Genomic DNA, 21373 nt, shown 5'->3' on the forward strand with positions numbered 1-21373 from the left:
CATATGTTGTGCTATATTAGTGATCTCATGTATTTCAAAGGAAATACTTGAGCATTTACTATGGAATGTCAGTGGGCATGGTTTCAACCATTAGGGAGATCGCATGAGTTGTGGTAACTGGACAACCCAAGAATGTAAGCACTCCCCGCAAATATCTGACTTATATTCAGGAGAGTACTTTGTCACATAGCAGCACCTAAACCATTTTTAACCAACCAAAATCAAAGTCAAGAAGCACAACATCAACAAAAAAACCTGCAGAAAATTCTAAACAGCCAGGGCACTGAATTAAAGTCAGGAATTCTTAGATCTGGGATGTGGTACATAAGAATGTATATATATGCATGTAGGAGTATGACCCAAGATAAACATATGACTATTTGGATATCACATGCAAAATACGAGTTATGAATATCTACTCCCTAAGAACACTTTGGATATAAATATTTCATAAAATATTCACTAATTAATTATTCCCAGCATATAATATGCTTATTCGCCTGTCATTCATCTACTTAACAGGCACTTATTGATGGTTTGTTATGCATTATGCTCTGTATGGATGCTTATCATTCAAAAATTAAGAAAAATACATGGTCTGTTTTTAGGGGTTCATGATCAAACAAGAGAGTCAGGCAACTGTAACAGAATATGGCACTGTGATGTAGAAATGTGCAGGATGCGGAGGAAAATCAATCAGGGAGGGAACCTCTACCCTCGCCTGTGGTAGTGAAGGTTTATTTTCCAGTGGACTGTGATGATTCTGAGATGCCTTGAAGTGTGTAAGGCAAAAGGGTGAGAAAAGCTGTTCTAAAGAGAGGTACCCAGCTCTACAAACAAATATGAACTTCCAATGAACTTCATAGGTTTAAGGAAATGGAAAAGAGTTTAAGACTGTTAGTCTAGGGTGTGTGTTTAAGGCAGTGACTGGAGATGATGCCTCAGTTTGAATATGACCACCACATGATACAGAAGATATTTTATTTCCCACTGTGCACTTAGGAGAAGAGAAAGGCTGATTCTCATTCAATTGATCCCATTCCAGTTCAGGTATATCCTGAATTAGCAAGAGACTTGTTTCTCCATTGAAATTACCAGAAGTAGTAATTACTAGTTTCATGAAACATTCAATTCTTGGGGGAGGGGAAAAACTATGGCTGGGTGTATCCAATGATCCAGAGGGATAGGCATGACAGAGTCCCTGTGGAGAGGACTGAGGAGCCTCTGAGGGACAACCCACCCAGGTATGCACATTAGAATCATCTGGGGAGCTTTAAATATTCTCACTGATGAGGCTGCTGTCAGAATTTCTGTGGGTGCAGCATAGGTATCAGCACTTTGAAGTTCCTCAGTTGGTTCAAATATGTGGCCAAGGTTGAGGTCCTGCTCTAAAGAAAGAAGTCAGGTGTACAGATGGGCTTATGCCAGCACAGCATTTATTGTTAGGGAAGAGATGAGTCTAAGTAGATCTTCGTGTTCTTAATTCAGATTGGGCTCTACATTCTCCCACAGAGTCCATTCAGGGCCACTGGAGAGGGAGAAGCCACAAATAAACAATGGCAAGGGCTTTTTCCTTAAAAATTCCACAGTAGGCATGTCTGGGTGGCTCAGTCGGTTAAGCCTCTGACTTTGGCTCAGGTCACGATCTCACGGTTTGTGAGTTCAAGCCCTGAATCAGGCTCTGCACGGACAGCTCAGAGCCTGGAGCCTGCTTCAGATTCTCTCTCTCTCTCTCTCTCTCTCTCTCTCTCTCTGCCCCTCCCCTACTCACACTCTGTCTCTGTCTCTGTCTCTCTCTCAAAAATAAATAAATATTAAAAAAACTGTATGGTAAGTTTTGTGCCCTCTCAGAAAGAGTGCTGCAAAGAGGCATTCTTTTCCATTTTGCAATAGAACATCACGTAATTCTCCCTTGAGGGCTCCAGCATACCTAGGATGAGATGTGCAGTCAAGAGACCATGCCTGGCCATGGTGGCAGCTGTTCTTGGCAGGAAATATGGAATCTCATACCCATATGAACGTGTTGTGGGAAGAGGGTGATAAGGGGGTTGAAGCAGAAGAGAACACTGTGTAAAAACTGATTGGATGTGTTCGGTAGTATAAAAACCCAAAAGAGACTCAAAACAACGGCAAAAGTGTGAGGCATAATCAAAAAGAATTACACATGGCATCTCTAAAGCTTTAGTACTACAGGGAAAATATCCACATAGGAAATATTTTCATTATTTCAACAGATAGTTGCTGAATAGCCACGATGTGCCAGGTACTATAGTAGGTGAAGGAGATAAGGTAATGGACAAGACAGACAAAACTCTCTTCCCTAATAGAACCTACATTTTCATAGAGAGAATAGCTAATAAATACATAGATACATAATACAACGTCTGCTGATGATAAGTGCAGGAAACAAAACTAAAAGATTGCTATTTTTAGATAGGTCTCTCTAAACATATGCCATTTGAACAGAGACATGGGTGGAAAGGGTGTTACTAGGCAAATTAGTGGTTTGAGAAACTTTTTGGTTTCAAGACTACTTTCCATTCTTAGAAATTACTGAAGACCCCAAAGAGTTTTGCTTATACAACTTACATCCATTGATTGTACCACATAAGCAATTTAAACTGATAGATTATTTAAATATCTCTTTAATTCTTTGAGAAAAAAAGACAATAATAAACCTATTACATGCTAAAATAAGCAATAAAATTTATTTAAAATAACTATATATCCTAAAACTAAAAAAAAAAAAAAAATTAGTGAGAAGAGAGGCACTGTTTTATAATTTTGATAATCTTTTAACGTCCAGCTTAGTAGAAGACAGCTGGATTCTCATATCTGCTTCTGTATTTGGCCCCACACCCATACATAGTTGGAAAAGGGAGAAGTGTTGTATTAGCCTTTTAAGATGATTGTGGTTGTCTTTCTTTGAATGTATAGCAAAACATGACAAGGAATAATTTCTCAAAGATCAGTTTCAATGTGGAACGGAAGCCATTTCAATAAGCTCTCCATACTCTGTAATACTGAAGTCCGATAGTGGTCTATCTTGCATTTTGAATGGATTTAGTGACATCATGCAATGCTTATTTGGAAAACATTACTTCATGGAGTTAGGCAGATCTTCCAAATGTTGTCACCTATTATTATACAATAAAAATATCCTATCTGTTAATATCACCATTGATCTCATGAGAAGAAAATGTTATATTGGGAAGCTGTCAAGCTTACAGCAGAAACACTCTTTTTGCCACATTTTGATTTCTATCAAACTATCACCTAACCTAAAGGGCTAGTACATAACTACCATAACTACTATAACTGCCCTGGGTGCCTTTTGTACCCACTGTTAGTCTTTGCTTTGATATCTCCCTTCCCACTAACAAGAGCAGACCGTTGATTCATTTCCTGCAAAGCTTTCCATAGGAGGATCTAGCTCTATCAGTAGGCACAGACCTCCCCACCCCATCCATCTTTCTGGTCTAAAGTTCATATCACTTCCCAACAGATTGGAAAGACTGTGTTGATAAACATAACTAATGATCGCACCCTTCACTGGAGACCCCACCCACCCCCTACAAATAAGGAGTGGCCTTAATCATATAATCATGTAACAACAGTTGAAACAAATAGTAACAAGATTGTTCTGTCACGCCTATCAACAAACTGAATGGTGTCATTTTTAATTCTGGTCCTCCACGAAGCATAACAACACTATCATTAAACAGTGACCAAGGCCAAACCTCAGAGAGTCCACTGCCATAGAGGAGCTTGGGGTGTAGGCCAAAGTCAGGAAAGGATGAGCACTTTGAGAAAATGAAGAAAGCTCTCTGTTCTCTTAGGGATTTAATGGGTGGCTCTGTTACCCTGCCTACAGCTTTGTTTTCGGAGAATTGCTAGTTGTTTATTACATGCTTTGTGATGTAAGGACCAAACAAAAACTAGGGGCAACGTGTTCATATTTGTTTAGAAACACTAAAAATATGCAGAGCGTGGTGCTCTGAAAAGGTCTGAGATGAAAGCAAGGAAATTACAGGGATCTTTTTTTAATAAAATAAAAAATGCTCATTAAAAACAAACAAGATGACACTACATACCAAAAAAGGGCCAACGTTCATTTTAAAGAATGAACAAAATCCACAAAAGCGGGTTTGAGAAAGCTTCAAGACTTTGTGGGAAAGTTCCTGTGCTGCCATAACAGCCCCCTCCCCAGGCAGTCTACCAGGAGCCAGAGGAGACATTCGGCTGACAATTGCAAGTTCGAGGGTCACTGACAGAGCCCCTGTCTCCAGGGGACACGAATGCACTGTGTGGAACAGACTTGTAAAACTGAAACACACTGTAATAAAAATGTACCAGATGGGGCGCCTGGGTGGCTCAGCCAGTTGGGCATCCGACTTTGGCTCAGCTTGTGATCTCGAGGTTCATGAGTTTGAGCCTCACATCGGGCTCTGTGCTGACAGAGATCCTCTTTCTAGATGCTCTCTCTGCCCCTCCCCTGTTCACCCTCACTCGCTTCCTCTCTCAAAATTAAATAATAAACATTTAAAAAAAAAAAATATATATATACCAGATGTATGCAAGGTGCCTAGCTGAAGGTGGTAAACAAAAAGAAAACTACAAGGGTCTTTCTTGCCAATTATTAACAAACCCTTGAAAAGCATATGCCGGTCAAATAGCCACTTCCTCTGGGATGTCCTCTGTGGCCACACTGATCTTGATAGTAGGTCAAGTCCCTCTCTATATATGCATCTGTGGCCCTGCACTTCCTCACCAATTTTCAAATTTTGCCATTACATTTGCATGTTGTTACTTGATTAATATCTATTTAAACTATCAGCTCCGTGAAGGTAGAAACTAAGTAGTTTCGTTGTGCAACCAGCACTTAACAGTTCCTGGCACTACTAGGCACTCAATAAATGTGTTGGGTTGATAAAGGGAGGGAGGTAGAGTGTAGCTTTACACCAGCTTGATGTGTCCATCCTTGGAGGTGGCACACTAATCTAATTGGGAGAAAGACAAAAGGGAAAGAGTCCCATTGGAAAATAGGAGAATTATCAAGGCTTCTGTCCTGTATACCTGACCTTGGTAAAGAGGAGTTAATAGGAGAAGGCAATTGAATACAGTTCAGTAATCACATATCTGACATCTTCAGATAACAGATAAATCCTCAGAATTCAAAGTATTTTTTTAATGTTTGTTTATTTATTTATTTATTTATTTATTTATTTATTTATTTATTTAGAGGTAGAGAGCTAGCAGGGGAGAGACAGAGAAAGAGGGGGACAGAGAATCCCAAGCAGGTTCCGCACTGTTAACGGAGAGCCCCAGGCAGGGCTCAAACTCAGGAACCGTGAGGTCATGACCTGAGCTGAAACCAAGAGGCGGACACTTAACCGACTGAGCCATCCAGGCGCCCCTCGAAGTATTCTTTATGAGATAAATTTCTTTTCTCTTGGTAGTCGGGAGGAAAGAGCCTCCAAGAGGACAGTAAACATTGAAAAGTTTCTCTCATTTGTGCCTTATCATTCAATTGGCTTGGCTGGCACTGCAGGGCTATAGAGAAGGAACAAGAAGGTGAAACAGCTCAAAGTGTCTCTGCAGGTCTTGGGAGTGTCTTACCGGGCTGCCACAGCAAGGACAGCAGGAGGGGAAAGAGAAAGGAGTGGAAATTCCAGGAGTTCCAAATCCCAAATCCCAGGGGGAAATGTGGATGTATGCTAGTTACTCCGCTCCATGTGGCATAACAGGACTCAGTAAGGTCTGAGTAATTCTTCATGTGGGAAAACAGAATGATATTGACAACTCGACATTGGGAACTAGTAGTTACCCTGCAGGTAGTCAGCTTGGCCATCTGGTCTGCACAAGCATGCCATCTGACTCATTGGAAAGAACTTAGACCCTGGAGGCAAACAGATCTCCACCGTGACAACTATCAATTGTGTGATCTTACACTAATGGTAAGACTATATTCCACATCTACAAAAATAAGCACCATAACACTTCCTACCCCTTGGCCTAGGTTTGCTGTAAAAGTAAAATTAAGTAGAGGAAAGCACAGAGCATGCTGCCTGGCATACAGTAGCATTCAATGACAACTGCCTTTGGCTTCTCAGTTTTCTAATGAAAATCTCAAACACAATATGAATCTTGTGTTATACACAGCTTTACTAACAATAAATTACTGTAAGTGACCTTCTTTCTATGTAAATAAAACGTCTGTCTTTTTTTTATGAGTCACTTCAAACCTCTTATTTTTTCCTCCAAAAAAAAAATCAAGGTATAATTAATTTTCAAAAATAAATGTCATTGCTAATCTCCTTTTGGCAATTCTAGCCATTCAATTTAGTTTCTGAGTATCTCTAGCCATTACGGTTGGGTAAAAAACAAATTTTGCTGAAAGGATCACATATAAATGAACTAAAATTGCCCTGATTTGACCTGTTTTAGCCACTATTGTATTGGGACAATGATCTCCGCTAATTTTAGGAAACCAATGTCATAATTAGTGAATCATTATTTTTTGTCTCTTTGAGGTTGGGGGGAAGCTTTCTTTTCTTTACATAATTATTCTAGGATTAGCAATATACCAACTAGTTTCCGTCTAGAGTTTATAGGCCAGAATCCCTGATGAGGTACATTTGATGATAAGAAAAGATAAGCATTGGGTGTTATATGTAAGTGATGAATCACTGAATTCTACTTCTGAAATCAATAGTGCACTGAATGTTAACTAACTAGAATTTAAATAAAAAATTGAAGAAAAAAAGGGAACTATTTAATGAATATGCAAAAATAAATAATGGGTAAAAAAAAATCTTGACTTGATAAATTAATTCCTTGGACATCAGAGTCATACAAAAAATGTACCAGGAGGTTAAGTTTTTCCAGTGGAAACACATATTTTACTAGAAACAAATATGGGTCTTTGACAAAAAAAAAAAAAAGGAGATGATGGGGGGATAATTTTGCCCTTTTTAAACAGGTTATTAATTTCTAAAGAATTTAGCATCACTCCACGAGAGTATATTCTTCATCATGACCACCCATGAGAGGGACATATATGGCAGGGCTGTGTTTCACAAAGCAGAACTAGAAAAAAGATGTAGTGATACTTGACTCAGCTGAGGAAAATGCCAAGGTTTTTTTTTGTTTTTTTGTTTTTTTGGTTTTTTTTGCTATCTGAATACATGAATGTGAAATGTTATTTACTCCAGAGGCTTATAGAATTATAGCCCCAACTCTGCAGGCTTTGCAAATTCAAACACATGCTCGATTTTTGTCTGCCTTAAGTTCGTCCCTTTGGTTCTATTAAAAAAGTGTTACTTATAAAACGTGGAGTGTGACCAACATAATGACAAAGTCTCGAGAAATTGCTCTGCATGCTGGATGCCTGCTCTTCCAATTACTGTAGCACCTGCATGTAAGATAAAGCAAATAAACAAGGAAGATAAAAGCATGGCAGGAACAGCCAAAAGCAGAATGGATTATCAGGATTGGAAGCTCTAGGGTAAGATGTGGTTCGCTGTCTTGGTTCATATGACCACGGACAAATCAATTCACTTGAAGTCTCAACTTTTTGCATCTATTCTACAAGGATAGTAACCTTACTCACCTGCTAGGGATGTTGTGAGATTCAAATAATATAATGTTTCAGAAATGCTTAAGAAGTATTTGCCATTATTAATATTAAAATAAATATTATGAACACTGGGGCGCTGGACTGGTTCAGTTGGTGGAGTATGTGACACTTGATCTTGGGGTTGTAAATTCAAGCCCCGTGTTGGGTGTAGAGATTGTGACTAAAATCTTAAAGGGGCGCCTGGGTGGCTCAGTCGGTTAAGCGGCAGACTTCGGCTCAGGTCATGATCTCGCGGTCCGTGAGTTCGAGCCCCGCGTCGGGCTCTGTGCTGACAGCTCAGAGCCTGGAGCCTGTTTCAGATTCTGTGTCTCCCTCTCTCTGACCCTCCCCCATTCATGCTCTGTCTCTCTCTGTCTCAAAAATAAATAAATGTAAAAAAAAAAAAAAAAAAGAAAAAAAGTAAAATGAAATAAAAATTATAAACACTGATTTTTAAATAAATAAAATGATGAAATGTCTATATTGAAAACTTTCCATTCAAAGATTATTTTAAATTTCTTTTTGATAATCACTACATTAAAAAAAATCTCAGAGGGCCTGGGTGGCTCAGTCAGTTAAGTGAAGGACTCCAGCTCAGGTCATGATTTCAGGGTTCGTGAGTTTGAGCCCCACACTGGGGTCTCTGCTGTCAGCACTGAGCCTGCTTCAGATCCTCTGTCTCCCTCTCTCTCTGCCCCTCTCTTGTTCTTGTGCACTTTCTCTCTCTCTCCCTCTCTCTCTCTCTCTCTCTCTCTCTCAAAAATAAATAAACATTAAAAAATATCATAGGGGTGCATGGGTGGCTCAGTTCGTTGAGCATCTGACTTCAGCTCAGGTCATGATCTCATGGTTTGTGGGTTTGAGCCCCGTGTCAGGTTCTGTGCTGACAGCTCAGAGCCTGGAGCCTGCTTCATATTCTGTGTCTCCCTCTCTCTCTGCCCCTCCCCCACTATGTTCTGTCTCTCTTCAAAAATAAATAAACATTAAAAAAATTTTTTTAAATATCATAATACTCAGAAACATGAGAATGTGTTAATTATTTAATGTTATAGAAAAAAATCTGTTAATATTCTTGTACATCTTTTTAAGAAACATCAAGAACTAGCTAGTGCTAGAGATAAATCTGATAAATTTGAAACTTGAATAGGTTTTCCTAATGTTTAAAATATTTATATAAGGGGAATGGGATGCCTGGGTGGCTCAGTGGGTTAAGTGTCTGATTCTTGATTTGAGCTCAGATCGTGATCTCATGGTGGTGAGATCAAGGCGGGTGTAGGGTTTTATGCTGAGCGTAGAGCCTGCCTGGGATTCTCTCCCTGTCTCTCTGCCCCTCCCCGACTTGTGTGTGCACACACTCTCTCCCTCAAAATAAATAAACATTTTTAAAAATAATAAAATATTTATACAAGGGCAAAAAAAAATATGAATAAATGTGCCCACATTTATTGCAAAGCTTGCTAGAGTTAAAAATCTGGATCTGCCCTCAGCTGACTATAGCAGAAGGACGTATTGATGATATGTGAGTAGCCCCAGGGTCATGAGGCAAGGAGAACTTCAGCAGCAGGGAATGTTCAAGACAGAAGGTAGGAACTACAAGGAGGGCAGGAACTACAAGGAGGGCAGGGAGAGCTTTTCTGTTCCTATCTCTTTCCCTCGTATTCTTGCCCCACTCCTTCCTCTTGGTGCTAATTGAAAATTAGATGACTTGTTTCTACTATATATTTGAAAATGAATTTAAAAGCCACAATCACCCTCAGTTTCAGTATCCCCAGCTCTTTCCATTTCCCATTTCTCTTTTTTTAATACACCTTATTGAGTTATAATTTATACCTTATACCATTCATCCAGTCACATCTCTTTTCATTTCTTCTTTTCTCCCAAGAAAAGCCACTTAATGAGCATATGTGGCACTTTGTAGGAGATGAGCCATTTCAGTTTAGCAAACTGCTCCTCCGTTCCTCCACAGTAAAAGGTCAACAGCCTCAGAAGACAAGCGGACAGCCAGCAGAATCTTGCGAGGAACAGGTAAGATTCTCAATCATGTCAATATTTTTATTTCCTTCATAATTATAAAATCGATATGTCTTGAGGATAATTTACATGGAGAATTCAGAGAAAGCTGAAAAAGGAATCCACATTTATCTATCACTTATTAACCATTCACCAGAAGTAACTACTCCATTCAAATTGTACTTTTTCTTCCCTCTTTGTTTTTCTGTCAGTGTGTGTGTGTATGTGTGTGTGTGTGTGTGTGTGTGTGTGTGTGTGTTCCTATTTGGATTTCTATCATAGATGCAATCTAATATAATTATTTTCAAGTATAATTGCCCATAAGAATTCCCTTTTATAACTAGACCGTCATTCAGAGTAAATATTCCCATGTTGTTGGATGCTTAGGCTGTTTCCAACTTTTGGCTGTCAGAGATGAATCTGTGATGGAGATCTTTGAATATCATCTCAGTAAGCCTCCTTACAATTCTCTTTAGGATAAATTCCTACATGCAGTGTTTTGGAAGCTGAGATAATGTCCATTCACAAGCTTCTATCCAAAACAAGTTTTTAACTCTATTTATTGGTATTTGAAGAAATTTACCCCAGTTTACTATCTAGTGCCCATGGTAAATGAGTGGCATTTTCTGAGTTCTTTCCAAGCCACTCAGTATTCCTTTGCAGAGCTTCCACTAAAAAGTCAGAAAATTTACAAAAGGGGGGAAATGCCTTCAAATCATTTTTTACTCAAATAAAGTAAGTTTGAAGTGATATCTTAGTGACCTAAAATAACTCATGGTACTCTTAGTATACAAGAGGCAATCTTCATTCATTTTGACATGGAATACCACATTATTTCACCACAAATATCTTCACCAACTATCCTGGGAAGAATGTATATTATAATGTATCCCTTGTTGTGTGTGTGTCTATGTGTTGTGTGTACGCATGTGCGTGTGTGTGTGTGTGTGTGTGTGTGTGTGTGTGTTTTATAGAGACAAGAAACCATCCTGGTTATTTTAAAAATAAGTGTAAGTATGAATTATGTAACGCAATAGAAACTCAATAGAAGTATTATTGAAATGTACCTGCCTTTTTTTTCGCAGTGTAATATCTGATCCCTGATATTGATGACTACCTTGATTTAATGGGCACATGTTAGGATATTAAGGCTGAATTACCTGCAATCGGCACACTCAGAGAAGGACTATGACATATTTGAATTTGTTCCAACCACAGGCATAAAGCCCACATTCATGCATAGTACTCATTAATCCTCAGGTTTTGTAACAAGGGTAAGTCATTCTAAAATAAGCAATTATTAATTAGCCAAGTCAGAAATAAATTTGGGGTAAATGCACTTAGGTGTGGGATGAAGAGCCAGGGCCAGAAACTTTTCTCTGACCACATAAGTGGGTAAAAAGAAAGGACTTTCATAGAAATCTGCCTGAGGAGATCTATGCCAACAGAGTGCTTCCTTACTTCTTATCGCTCCCCTTCGGAAACAAAGCCACACCTAAAGACGGTAGCCAGGCGCACAGTCAGATCACCCATTTCAAACACCGCCTCTGTGTGGATTATTACACGAGTGTTGACATGTGACATTTTGATCCCGGAATTTTTTTTTTCCAATTTTCGCTTTTCCTGGATGCAGTGAATGGATGTTATTGCAAAGCCACAACGAATAATGACCGACTGTAGATCTAATGAAATCATTTCACTTTCTGCCAGTCAACACATGTTTGGAGGAGACATCCCACAATACCACACACTCGGAATCTACCACAGGAATGATGACTTCACCAAAGAAGGGCTCATATTGTTACCCACACTAGAAGGGAAAGCTGCAATATTTTCTTGTTCTTTCACTGAAGACAGTCATCGTTTCTCAGTTGTCTCTCTGCCTCCTCCCTGCCTTACCTTTGAATTCTGCAGGTGCAAGCTCTGAGTCAAGGGTGCTGATGGAATGCCATATTAAGCCTTCGTGAAGTGGAACAGCCCCAAACAAGGTATTAAGGAGAATCTAAGGCTGCATGGACCTGAAAGAGATCATCTACTTCTATGAAGGCCCTCCTCGACTTCTAGGAAAAAGGCTTTCAACCAAGCACTTGAATTCTAAAGAAGGAAGCTTATTCATTCCACAGCGAGTTTTCTAGTCCCCAGTGCAAAGCTCTTCACTAGGTACAAAAACTACAAAGGTAAATAAGACACGGTCCTGGCTAATGGAGGTCACAATACAGCAGGAGTCACTTTCAATGCTGTCCCTGTAATTCTCACTATTCTGCCCTCATCACATATCTCATCGAGGTCCTCTGTATTTCCACTCCCCTTCTTCTCTTTTATTATCCTGTTACACTTCAAAACTTGTGCCCCCCACCCATCTTCAACTCCTCCCAAACCTGCTTCCTCTCTATGTGCGCTCCCTCATCAATGGTCACACCGTATGCCCAGGATGCGAAGACAGAAAAACTTTCTCGTCTACCTTCTGTTTCTCTGTCTCACTTTCAGCTACTGCTGTATTAGTTTAGGGCCACGTCAGTGATACTTCCAGCCTCATCCCTGCCCAGAGGCTACCAGAGTAACGATTCTAGAATTTAAATATGATTATGTTACTCCAATACCTACAACTATTTAAAAGTTGCCCCCAGCCGGTAGGATAAAATCCAAATCCCTTCATTTATTCTGCTCTCTGGCCTTTCCTAAATAGTCAGCTTCATCATTCACCACTCACAGACAGACATCTATCATTTTGACAGGCATCGAATATTTTCTTTGATATGTGCATAGTGTTTTTCAGCTCTAAGCTTCCAGAAGTCCCCTTCTCTTAGATTCTGCCCAGTGACTTTCTGTTCATGCTGTGGCTGGGGCCCAGCTCTACCCGTTCATCTTGAAAACCAGTGAAGCAGGGCTCATTCCTCCTCAGTGGTGCTCTCTCTCTGTCGCTCTTGGTCTGGTTCTCAGTCTTGGTCTCTTCCTCTATATCTCTGTCTTTCCCTCTCTCTGTGTGTCTCCATCCTTCTTGGTCTCTGTCTCTCTATCTCTCTGCCTCAGTTTCTATCTCTCTTGGTCTCTGTTTCTCTCTCTCTCTTTCTCCATTTCCCTTTTTCTAGATGATGGATAGACAGACAGACAGACACACACACACACACACACACACACCCCTCTAATATTATGTTAGTGAACCGTACTTTGCTAATTTGTTTGTACATCTTTTCCTCTGCTAGACTCCGAACTTCTCAAGAGCTGGAATTATATTTTATGCATCTTTGTTTCCCAGTACCTGATGTAGGGCCTAATATATGCAGTGGCAAAATATGTGTTGATATATCAGACTTACATACCACAGCACTGTTTGTAATAGCAATAAATTAGAAGTAACATGCATATCTATCAACAGAAAATGGATACTCAGTCAACTGAGTATCATACAGATAGTGCTACCTCTAGAACATAACACTAATAGCATAACATTAATTAATAATTAATTAATCAATAACATTAATCAGAACAAAACAAGTTGCAGAAACGTACAGCATGTAGAAATTAAAAAACATTTCTAAGCCAAAACATAAGAGACTCTTAAAAACTGAGAACAAACTGAGGGTTGATGGGGGGTGGGAGGGAGGGAAGGGTGGGTGATGGGTATTGAGGAGGGCACCTTTTGGGATGAGCACTGGGTGTTGTATGGAAACCAATTTGACAATAAACTTCATATATTGGAAAAAAAATAAAAAAAAATAAAAAACATCTCTAATGATATTCAGGTTTGAAAATCTGGTTGGTAGGTGTTAACGTTGTTCTTTTGCTCACTTTGATGTGCAATTTTTAAATGATGCGCATTTTTAATACTTCATAATGTAAATTTTTTTAAAGACCTGGCCATGAAAACCTAACAGAGATAATGCCAATGGCTAGAGACATTATCTTGAAAGGATTCTTCCTCCCTGTGATCCACATATATGCAACCCAGTAGAATTAGCTCTAAATGACATTATCATTTAACAATTCAAGATATATTTCAAAGAAAATCTCTATTTCTCCATAATAAAGATAGATCTTTGATCTAATTGCTCTTTACTGAAGTACCCTTAGATATTGCTGCTCCACACTTGTTTTGCTCAAGAAAATCAGGAAGTAGAAAAACATGTAAAGGAAAGAACCTCCAAAGAAAGATCAATCTCTGCTTCCCACATACTGATATCAGCTAAAAACACTTGGTGACGAAAGGATCATAACCCCTTTTTTCACAAGTCCGTGCAATCACAAGTTGAGAAAAAAAATTATAAGGGCCTCAGGAAAAATGAAGAAAAAGAAATAAAGCCTTGGGATGCTTCTTAGGTGCTCAATTTGAGGGGAAGGGCATTTTTGCTTATTTGACGATAACACGGGTCAAGGAAAAATTTACAAGTTCATACGCACCTTTTACAGTCTACGTGTCAAAGTAACGGCAACTTGACCTTTTGGTGCTGCATGACAAATTTTCATTTAAAGCATATTGTAATTTTAGTCAGAGGGTCACAACAGAAAGTCAGACTGAAGGGAAGGGAAACTCCATTTCTTTAGCACCACTTATGTGCTGGGCACTTAATTCTTATGGCACCCTGTACCATTGGTATTATCACTTCCATCTTACAATAGTTTCAAATGAGGCCCAGAGAATTAAACGTGATTTCTAAATTCGAACTGGGTCAAACTGGATTTGAACCCAGATCCTCCTGACTTTAAAGGCCATGCTTCGATGCACACCCTGCTTCCGATTCTTGTCCCTTCCCCCTTACGCCACACCCTGCCATCCTCCTGTGTGCATCCCTAAGGCCTGGTGGCATACTGATGTGTAATGGCCGATAGGCCTACAGAGGGGGTTACAAATAATACACGTCTATTACTTTTGTGTGTGGTAAGGCTGTTTAACAACGCCCATGAAAGGCATAAAATATCACTTGGTATTACATGCACATATATAGTTTTTGTTATACACAAAGCTTTAAATATTAGTTTTGTTTTTGAAAATACAAGTAACCATTCATTAGCAAATAAAGCACTTAAGACCAATATAATAGATATTACAGGTTCCTTGTGCAAATAATCACAGGGGCTCACAAAGGTGTTCACAGTTGTTTACTACAATGTTCAAAATAGTAAAAACTGGGAATAATCTAAATGTCCCCCCATCAAGAACTGAATAAATAAATTATACCCAGCAGCAGAGAATACTATGAAGCCATAAGAAATCACGTTTCAGAAGAATGCATTTTATGAGGAAACAGGTACACAGTGTGGAGCTATAAAATGCAAATGGTACAGGCAGGGTGAAAGAACTATGTAAATATTTACATTTGCATGCAAATATAGAACAGTGGAAGGCCAAACACCAAACTGTTAACTGTGGTTGACTTTGGCTTATTGTACATGTTTGCTAGGTTCTCACGGTAGGGATGTATTACTGACGTCAGGAAAACAGTCAATAGTCAAGCACCCTCTCACACTTTGAGGAAGCTTCTGTATTGTGCATCAGGGAGGTTCTGGGGATGGCTTGGTGGACGAAACGCCAGCTTTCACCAACTATGACACTCTGTATCCAGAGGTTAACATGCAAGTGGCATTGATGGTGTGGGCTAGAATGGGAGAGGGAGACTGAAAGGGTGGGCAGAGGTCTGAGAGAATAAACCCCTTCAGCTAAGTGTCTCTCCTTCCCTAACCTCTCCCAAAGTCACACTGTACCCCAAGAGAAAGGCCATGAGGGACTCATCCGGGGAGAACAGAATGCACAGCTATGAGCAAAAGGCAGTATCCCAAGAAGCCATAAATCTTAAGTAAAAATAAATCTTTTATGAAGTTGGTCTCTTCTCTGTAAGTCACTTCATTCATTAATTTATGTTTATGATGACCAGTCGACTTTGATACTATGGTAGCATCAAAAGTAACTGAAAGTCTTTTCCCTTAGTTATATCAGAGTTGTAGCTTGCTAATCAACTGATTTCTTATTTCCGAATCACTGTTTAAATTCATATGCAATGGCCCGAGAAGGGCCAACAGATAACATATTAGCATATGACATGTATTGGGAATTTGCAATATGTTAGGCACTGTGCCATGTTCCTTCCCCGGCCTGGCTGGCTTCACAATACAGTGTTAGAAACCATAATTCTTTACACCAACGATCTGAGGCTCAGACACATGGGGTGACTTAACCAAGGTTACACACTTAGCAAGTGGCAGAGCTGGGATTTAAATTCTGAAAATTCTTACTCTATATCATTGAAGATAACTGACAAGATTGAGATAGATGACACATTTAGGAAGGCAGGAAGGACTTCTAAGTGGGGGAACTGAGGCTACAGGGGCAATGTGGAGAATAAGAAATAGCATATGGAGGAGCGCCTGGGTGGCTGAACTGGTTGAGCATCCGACCCTTGATTTCAGCTCAGGTCCTGATCCTGTGGTTGTGGGATTGAGCTGAGCATGGAGGCTGTTTGAGATGGTCTCTCTCTCTCTGTCTCTCTGACTGTCTCTCTCTCCATCTGCCACTCTCCCCTGCTTGTGCGCATGCTCTCTCATTCTCTCTCTCTTTCTCTCAAATGGAATAAATAAATAAACAAGCAGGGGCGCCTCGGTGGCCCAGTCTGTTAAGTGTCCGACTTTGGTTCATGTCATCATCTCACGGCTCATGCCGGGTTCTTTATCTCATGGTTCGTGGGTTTGAGCCCCACATCCGGCTCTGTGCTGACAGCTCAGAGCCTGGAGCCTGCTTCAGATTCTATGTCTCCCTCTCTCTCTGCCCCTCGCTCACTCGTGCTCTGTCCCTCTCTTTCTCTCTCTCTCAAAAATAAATAAACATTAAAATTTAAAGTAAATAAATAAACAAACACACAAACAAATAAGATATGGAAAGAACACTAGCATTAGTGAAACCATGAAATGTGTTGGCATCCACTCAGAAAGCGCCCAGGGCTGTAAGGAGGCAAGTTCCACTCCTGAGTTGCATGAGCTGTGGATATGGTGGAACAGAGAGTTTCCATGCCCCACCCCTTGGAATTTCTCAGTGTCCTGGCATCCAGAAAATTACTAACCCTGCTCCAAGGAAGAGAAATCCACCAGAGGGAAAACTCCATTGAGAACCCAAGATGATGTTTGATGGGAGTGTATCCAAAACTTGATATGATGGGAAAAGTCGTGAAAAGAAATTGGTTGGTCACCTTTATTTTATGACGAGTAAGTATGAGTACTCCAAATTACTCTACTGAATTGCCTATTTATCCTGTTTTATATTACAGTGTCTATCATTAAAAGTGTTGCAATAGAGACGCTAGAGTTACGACTGTGAAGGTTCATTCATCACGCTGGAGGGGATGGCTTAGTGGACAAAACGCCAGCTTTCACCAACTATGACACTCTGTATCCAGAGGTTAATATGTAAGTGGCATTGACTCAGCAGCTCGTCTTCTGCATGAAGCTAGTTCAGTTTACTCACATGGGTGGAGGGTCTTCTGGACAATGTCTGGAAAAAACCTGCCTCTCCTGCTTGAATAATGAAGATTCCTAGAACTTTTATAGACTTAGGGTTTCCCCCAGTCTCATGGAAGCATGAGATACAAATGAGTCAAAGGATCTTCTAACACACTCTTAACATTGGTGCCCTGTCATGGCTGGCTTTCCCTTCTTTATCACTAGCCTTGCAGAGCCAATGAGGCCTTCCCTTAAACCATTTCTTTCCATTCAACGGTTTAACAGTCTTACTATATTTTAGATGTCTACGACAGTCTCTTTACTGTCTTCACCCTGCTCAGAATTTCTTAATCTTAGTATTTCAAATCAAATCAATCCAAACATCCACTTAATGACACAAACTGCTCTCGTATGAACAAATCTTTCACCTTTATGACTTTATCAATTTACTTTACGATGACAAACTAGGAATGTTTAGTAGTTACAAAAGTCATGCTACCACTGTGTGATGCAATCAGTAACTAGAGAGATGATTCATTCCACCTTTATAAAATTATATTCTTAAAAATTCATCAGCTAAATTTGTATCAGTTTGACGAAGTCCATGCTCCAGTTGTAATTTCAAAATGAATACGGCACGTGCTCATTGAGCACCCACTATGTGTCAGATTTTGTCTGAAGCACTTATATACCAAGTTTAAAAAAAAAGAAATACCAGTCCCATCCCTGCTAGAGTCTAGTGAAGGTGACAGACAACCATAAACAGGTGATAAGTGCCATAAACACGGTACAGTAAAGTGCCCTAGAAACAGATTCATTTTCTCTGTGAACCTGGAGAGTAGTTTTGAGGAGAGACCTGAAGCTCCTTATTTCAGAATGCATAGTTTGACAGGATCTGATTTTCAGATTTGGGCTTTGAAATTAAATCTCAAATGTGCAGAGAGGTGTTTAAAAAGTAAGTGATTCATCATTAAACCTATAAGGATAGGACTATGGGAATTTGAGAAGCTAGAGGGGTGAGATTGTTATTAACATAAGCTAATTTTATTCATGCCTCCGGATCTTTACACAATGATTTCCTTTTTTAACTTTTTTCTTCTGCAAGCCCATTCCAAGATTTCATCACTCACTACATTCTTTTCCGTCATCCCTCAGACATTGTCGAAAGACATTATCGATCTCTCTGATACATCACACACCACTCCTCCTTCTCTTCCTGACTTGTAGATGGGACTGTTTCCATATATGCTGACATTCTAGTTATGACAACAATCCAGCCCTCCCTGTTCCAGCTACCTCTGCCATTAGATCACTATCTTCTTCTTTAATACCCACTGCTAATTGTAGTTGTTTATTTCCCACACATAATGCACGATGTGGTCATTTTTGTAAGATTTCATTCCTATCGTCCGATGATATGGAGTTTCTTTTCTATGCTAATTCATGCTTTCTTTAGAATTTCACTGTAATTTGCCAATATCTACACATTTTATCCTTCAGTTCACCAGGTGATTATTAAGGACATGGAAATGTAGCAATCTTTAGTTATTTTTTATGAACTCTCAATTTTCCTTCTCCAAACTTCCCACTATCCAAATATTTATTTCTTCAGGACAACTGCAGGGTTATCTACGGGGCTGTCTTCTAGCATTCTACAAAATGCCTTTGTTTCTAGTTACAGGCATTAGAGCTGGAATATGAGGCAGGCACAAGACCTGTTCACACTATCTTCATCCAAAATGTCCTCCATGACTGGGATGGAGCGTGGTAAACTCCACGGACTGTGGATGGAGTGTGGCTGTCTATAATAGCTGGCACCTGACTGGTGCCCTCTGGTGGTAGCAGGATGCCTTGACTGGGATGGTTGCTAGACAGAGCCTCAATACTGTCTCCACACCTAGGAGCCTGAGTACCTCCTGGCTCCTCTCTTGTTAATTTTATAGAGGCTTGGTCCTCCTTTCCCTTCCCTTCCTTCACTTCCCTTTTTCTTTTCCCATCTTATTTTTTAACACCTTGTACTCAGTGCTGATTCAGGCCTTTACAAAGGAGCAAACAGTGAGTCTATAAGAGACACTGACAGATGACGACAGTGATGGTGATAAGGACTGTGACATAAAGTTTGCTTTATTCACAAGAGAATGTCAGTGGTTCTTGAAAGAGGACCACCCATCTGCCATTTCTCATGGCAAGAAAAACATAAGCATGAATGTACATTGAGGAATTTTTGCCCCACTAGAAAAAAATATTCATTCAATATTTTAATTGATAAATAGAAAGTAAGATTGATTGTGAAACATTCTTTACCAGTTAACATTAGAGTCAAGTAGCACCTTGTAAAGAGAACGTAAATTTCACTCTGTCTAAAGTTTGAGATGAATGAGGATGACCAAATTCCTCTCTACTCACTGAATTCTGACTCTTGTAGGTAAATCCAATGTTTCTAAAAAGAAGTCAATTTTCATAATCTTCTTTCATAAAAGAAGTCAATATTCATAATCTTCTATGCATATATCAGTTGCTGCAGCAGTATTTCACTTAATGTTAACTGTAGTCTGAAACTTTTTATTGCATCTCTAAATATCTGTCTTACTCCTCTCAATCCTGTTAAAAAGTTCTCATTTAATATTACCTGAATGTAATTTCTCAGAAAAACTGGAAATGTGGTTAGCTGTACCAGCTTACTGGGGACTTCTGGAAAAGGGAATATTTCTTTTTTTTTTTTAATTTTTTTTAATGTTCATTTTATTTTTGACAGAGAGAGACACAGCATGAGCAGGGGAGGGGCAGAGGGAGAGGGAGACATGGAATCTGAAGCAGGCTCCAGGCTCTGAGCTGTCAGCACAGAGCCCGACGTGGGGCTCGAACTCACGGACCGTGAGATCATGACCTGAGCAGAAGTCGGACGCTCAACTGACTGAGCCACCCAGGCGCCCCTGGAAAAGGGAATATTTCTATGTTTACTCTATCAGGAGGCAAATTACTCTACCTGGAGTGATCACATGTATATTCTGAGTTCCTGAGAAGGGCCTATAACAGAATAAGAAAGTAAACTAAATTTGGGTGAAACTAATTGAAATGACCATTATCTGCTTCATCAAACTGTTTCTCCTGGAACTTTTGCTCTGCTTTCATAGTTTGTAACTACTCAAAAATTCAGATGTAAAGTCTAGAAAATACCAATAACATCTAATTGATAAAATACAAAAGGCTCTCGTTCAGCCTTGGATAAACAAGAAGATTCACAATTGTCTGCAGTGTAGAAATCCTATGTGTATGTGGCAAGAGGAAAGGTAGAAGCAAAGGGTAGAATCGTTTTTGTACATTTGAATAGAAAATGAGGAAAAATCCTACATCCAGTAAATGAAAATGCAATTAACTGTCCTCTGTTCCTACTCTTGCTCCTCTCGAATACTCCTTGACATAGTGTAAGCGCTCTTCTAAAAACATAAGCCAGGCCATGTCAACCTCCTGCTCTCAGCCTTTCTTGGCTTATATCAAAGTCCTTCCAAAGGTCCCACAGGAGCTAGCCCTGGCTATCTTATCAAGAGCATTTCCTACCAGCCTCCCCATAACTCATTCACGTTTAGAATCAACCATGTCTATGAAGGAACTGGCAACCTGCACATTTGTTCTTGTGCTTAACCTGTCATTCCAAAGGCTACTTGGGTTTTCCATAATGAAGTGACAAATGTTAACGTAGGCACAACAAACCACTATAATAATTGCCAGGAGACAGAATCCAGCCGATGGAAGTTAGTCATACATATACTGAACTCTCCCAAGAACCTGTTTTTACAGACATGTCAGCAATTAGGGCAGGAATTACTCCGCTGATGACATTCCACCAAATAACAGCCACCAAAGACTTACCGGCAGCTACTATGATAACATCTGCCAGCTGCGTATGGATCTTCAATTGTTCTTTGGGAGTGTATCTGTGAGCTATTGTCACGGTTGCATCACCTGGAATGGAGAAGAGCTCCCATTAATAGTTACTGAGCTTTTTCAAAAGTTATGGATGCTATCATTCTAGGGGAGATTCAGTTATATCCTAAGAGTAGGAGAATTGCTTTCAAATGATTACAACACTTTAAGAACAAAAGCTAGATAAGAAAACCTAGATGACCAAAAATATTACACCCTTCAATTAACCAGTGGAAAATAAAATAAGACCAAATGAGAGTAAGTGCTGACCATCAAAAGAGAGATCTAAGTAAGGTCCTAGAAACCCAGCACGTGAAAGTTCTGTATTGAGGTTAATATGTAAATACGTGGGATACTTGTTGGCTTGATAATTAGGTATATAAGCTCTGAAAACAG

The 21373-nt window shown here is 39.7% G+C and overlaps 1 protein-coding gene across 2 annotated transcripts in view; it reads right to left on the reverse strand.

Moving 5' to 3' along the window:
• MTHFD2L (methylenetetrahydrofolate dehydrogenase (NADP+ dependent) 2 like) overlaps positions 1-21373 on the reverse strand; it is a 146471-nt gene that overhangs the window by 54557 nt on the left and 70541 nt on the right. For both annotated transcript variants that reach the window (XM_019467561.2, XM_019467554.2), the window contains one exon: positions 20924-21016. In XM_019467561.2, coding sequence (XP_019323106.2) covers positions 20924-21016 — 93 coding nt within the window. The remainder of the gene's footprint in view (positions 1-20923; positions 21017-21373) is intronic.

The sequence above is a fragment of the Panthera pardus genome, unplaced genomic scaffold (assembly GCF_024362965.1).
Source record: "Panthera pardus isolate Hobbes unplaced genomic scaffold, ASM2436296v1 HiC_scaffold_13, whole genome shotgun sequence".
NCBI lineage: Eukaryota > Metazoa > Chordata > Mammalia > Carnivora > Felidae > Panthera > Panthera pardus.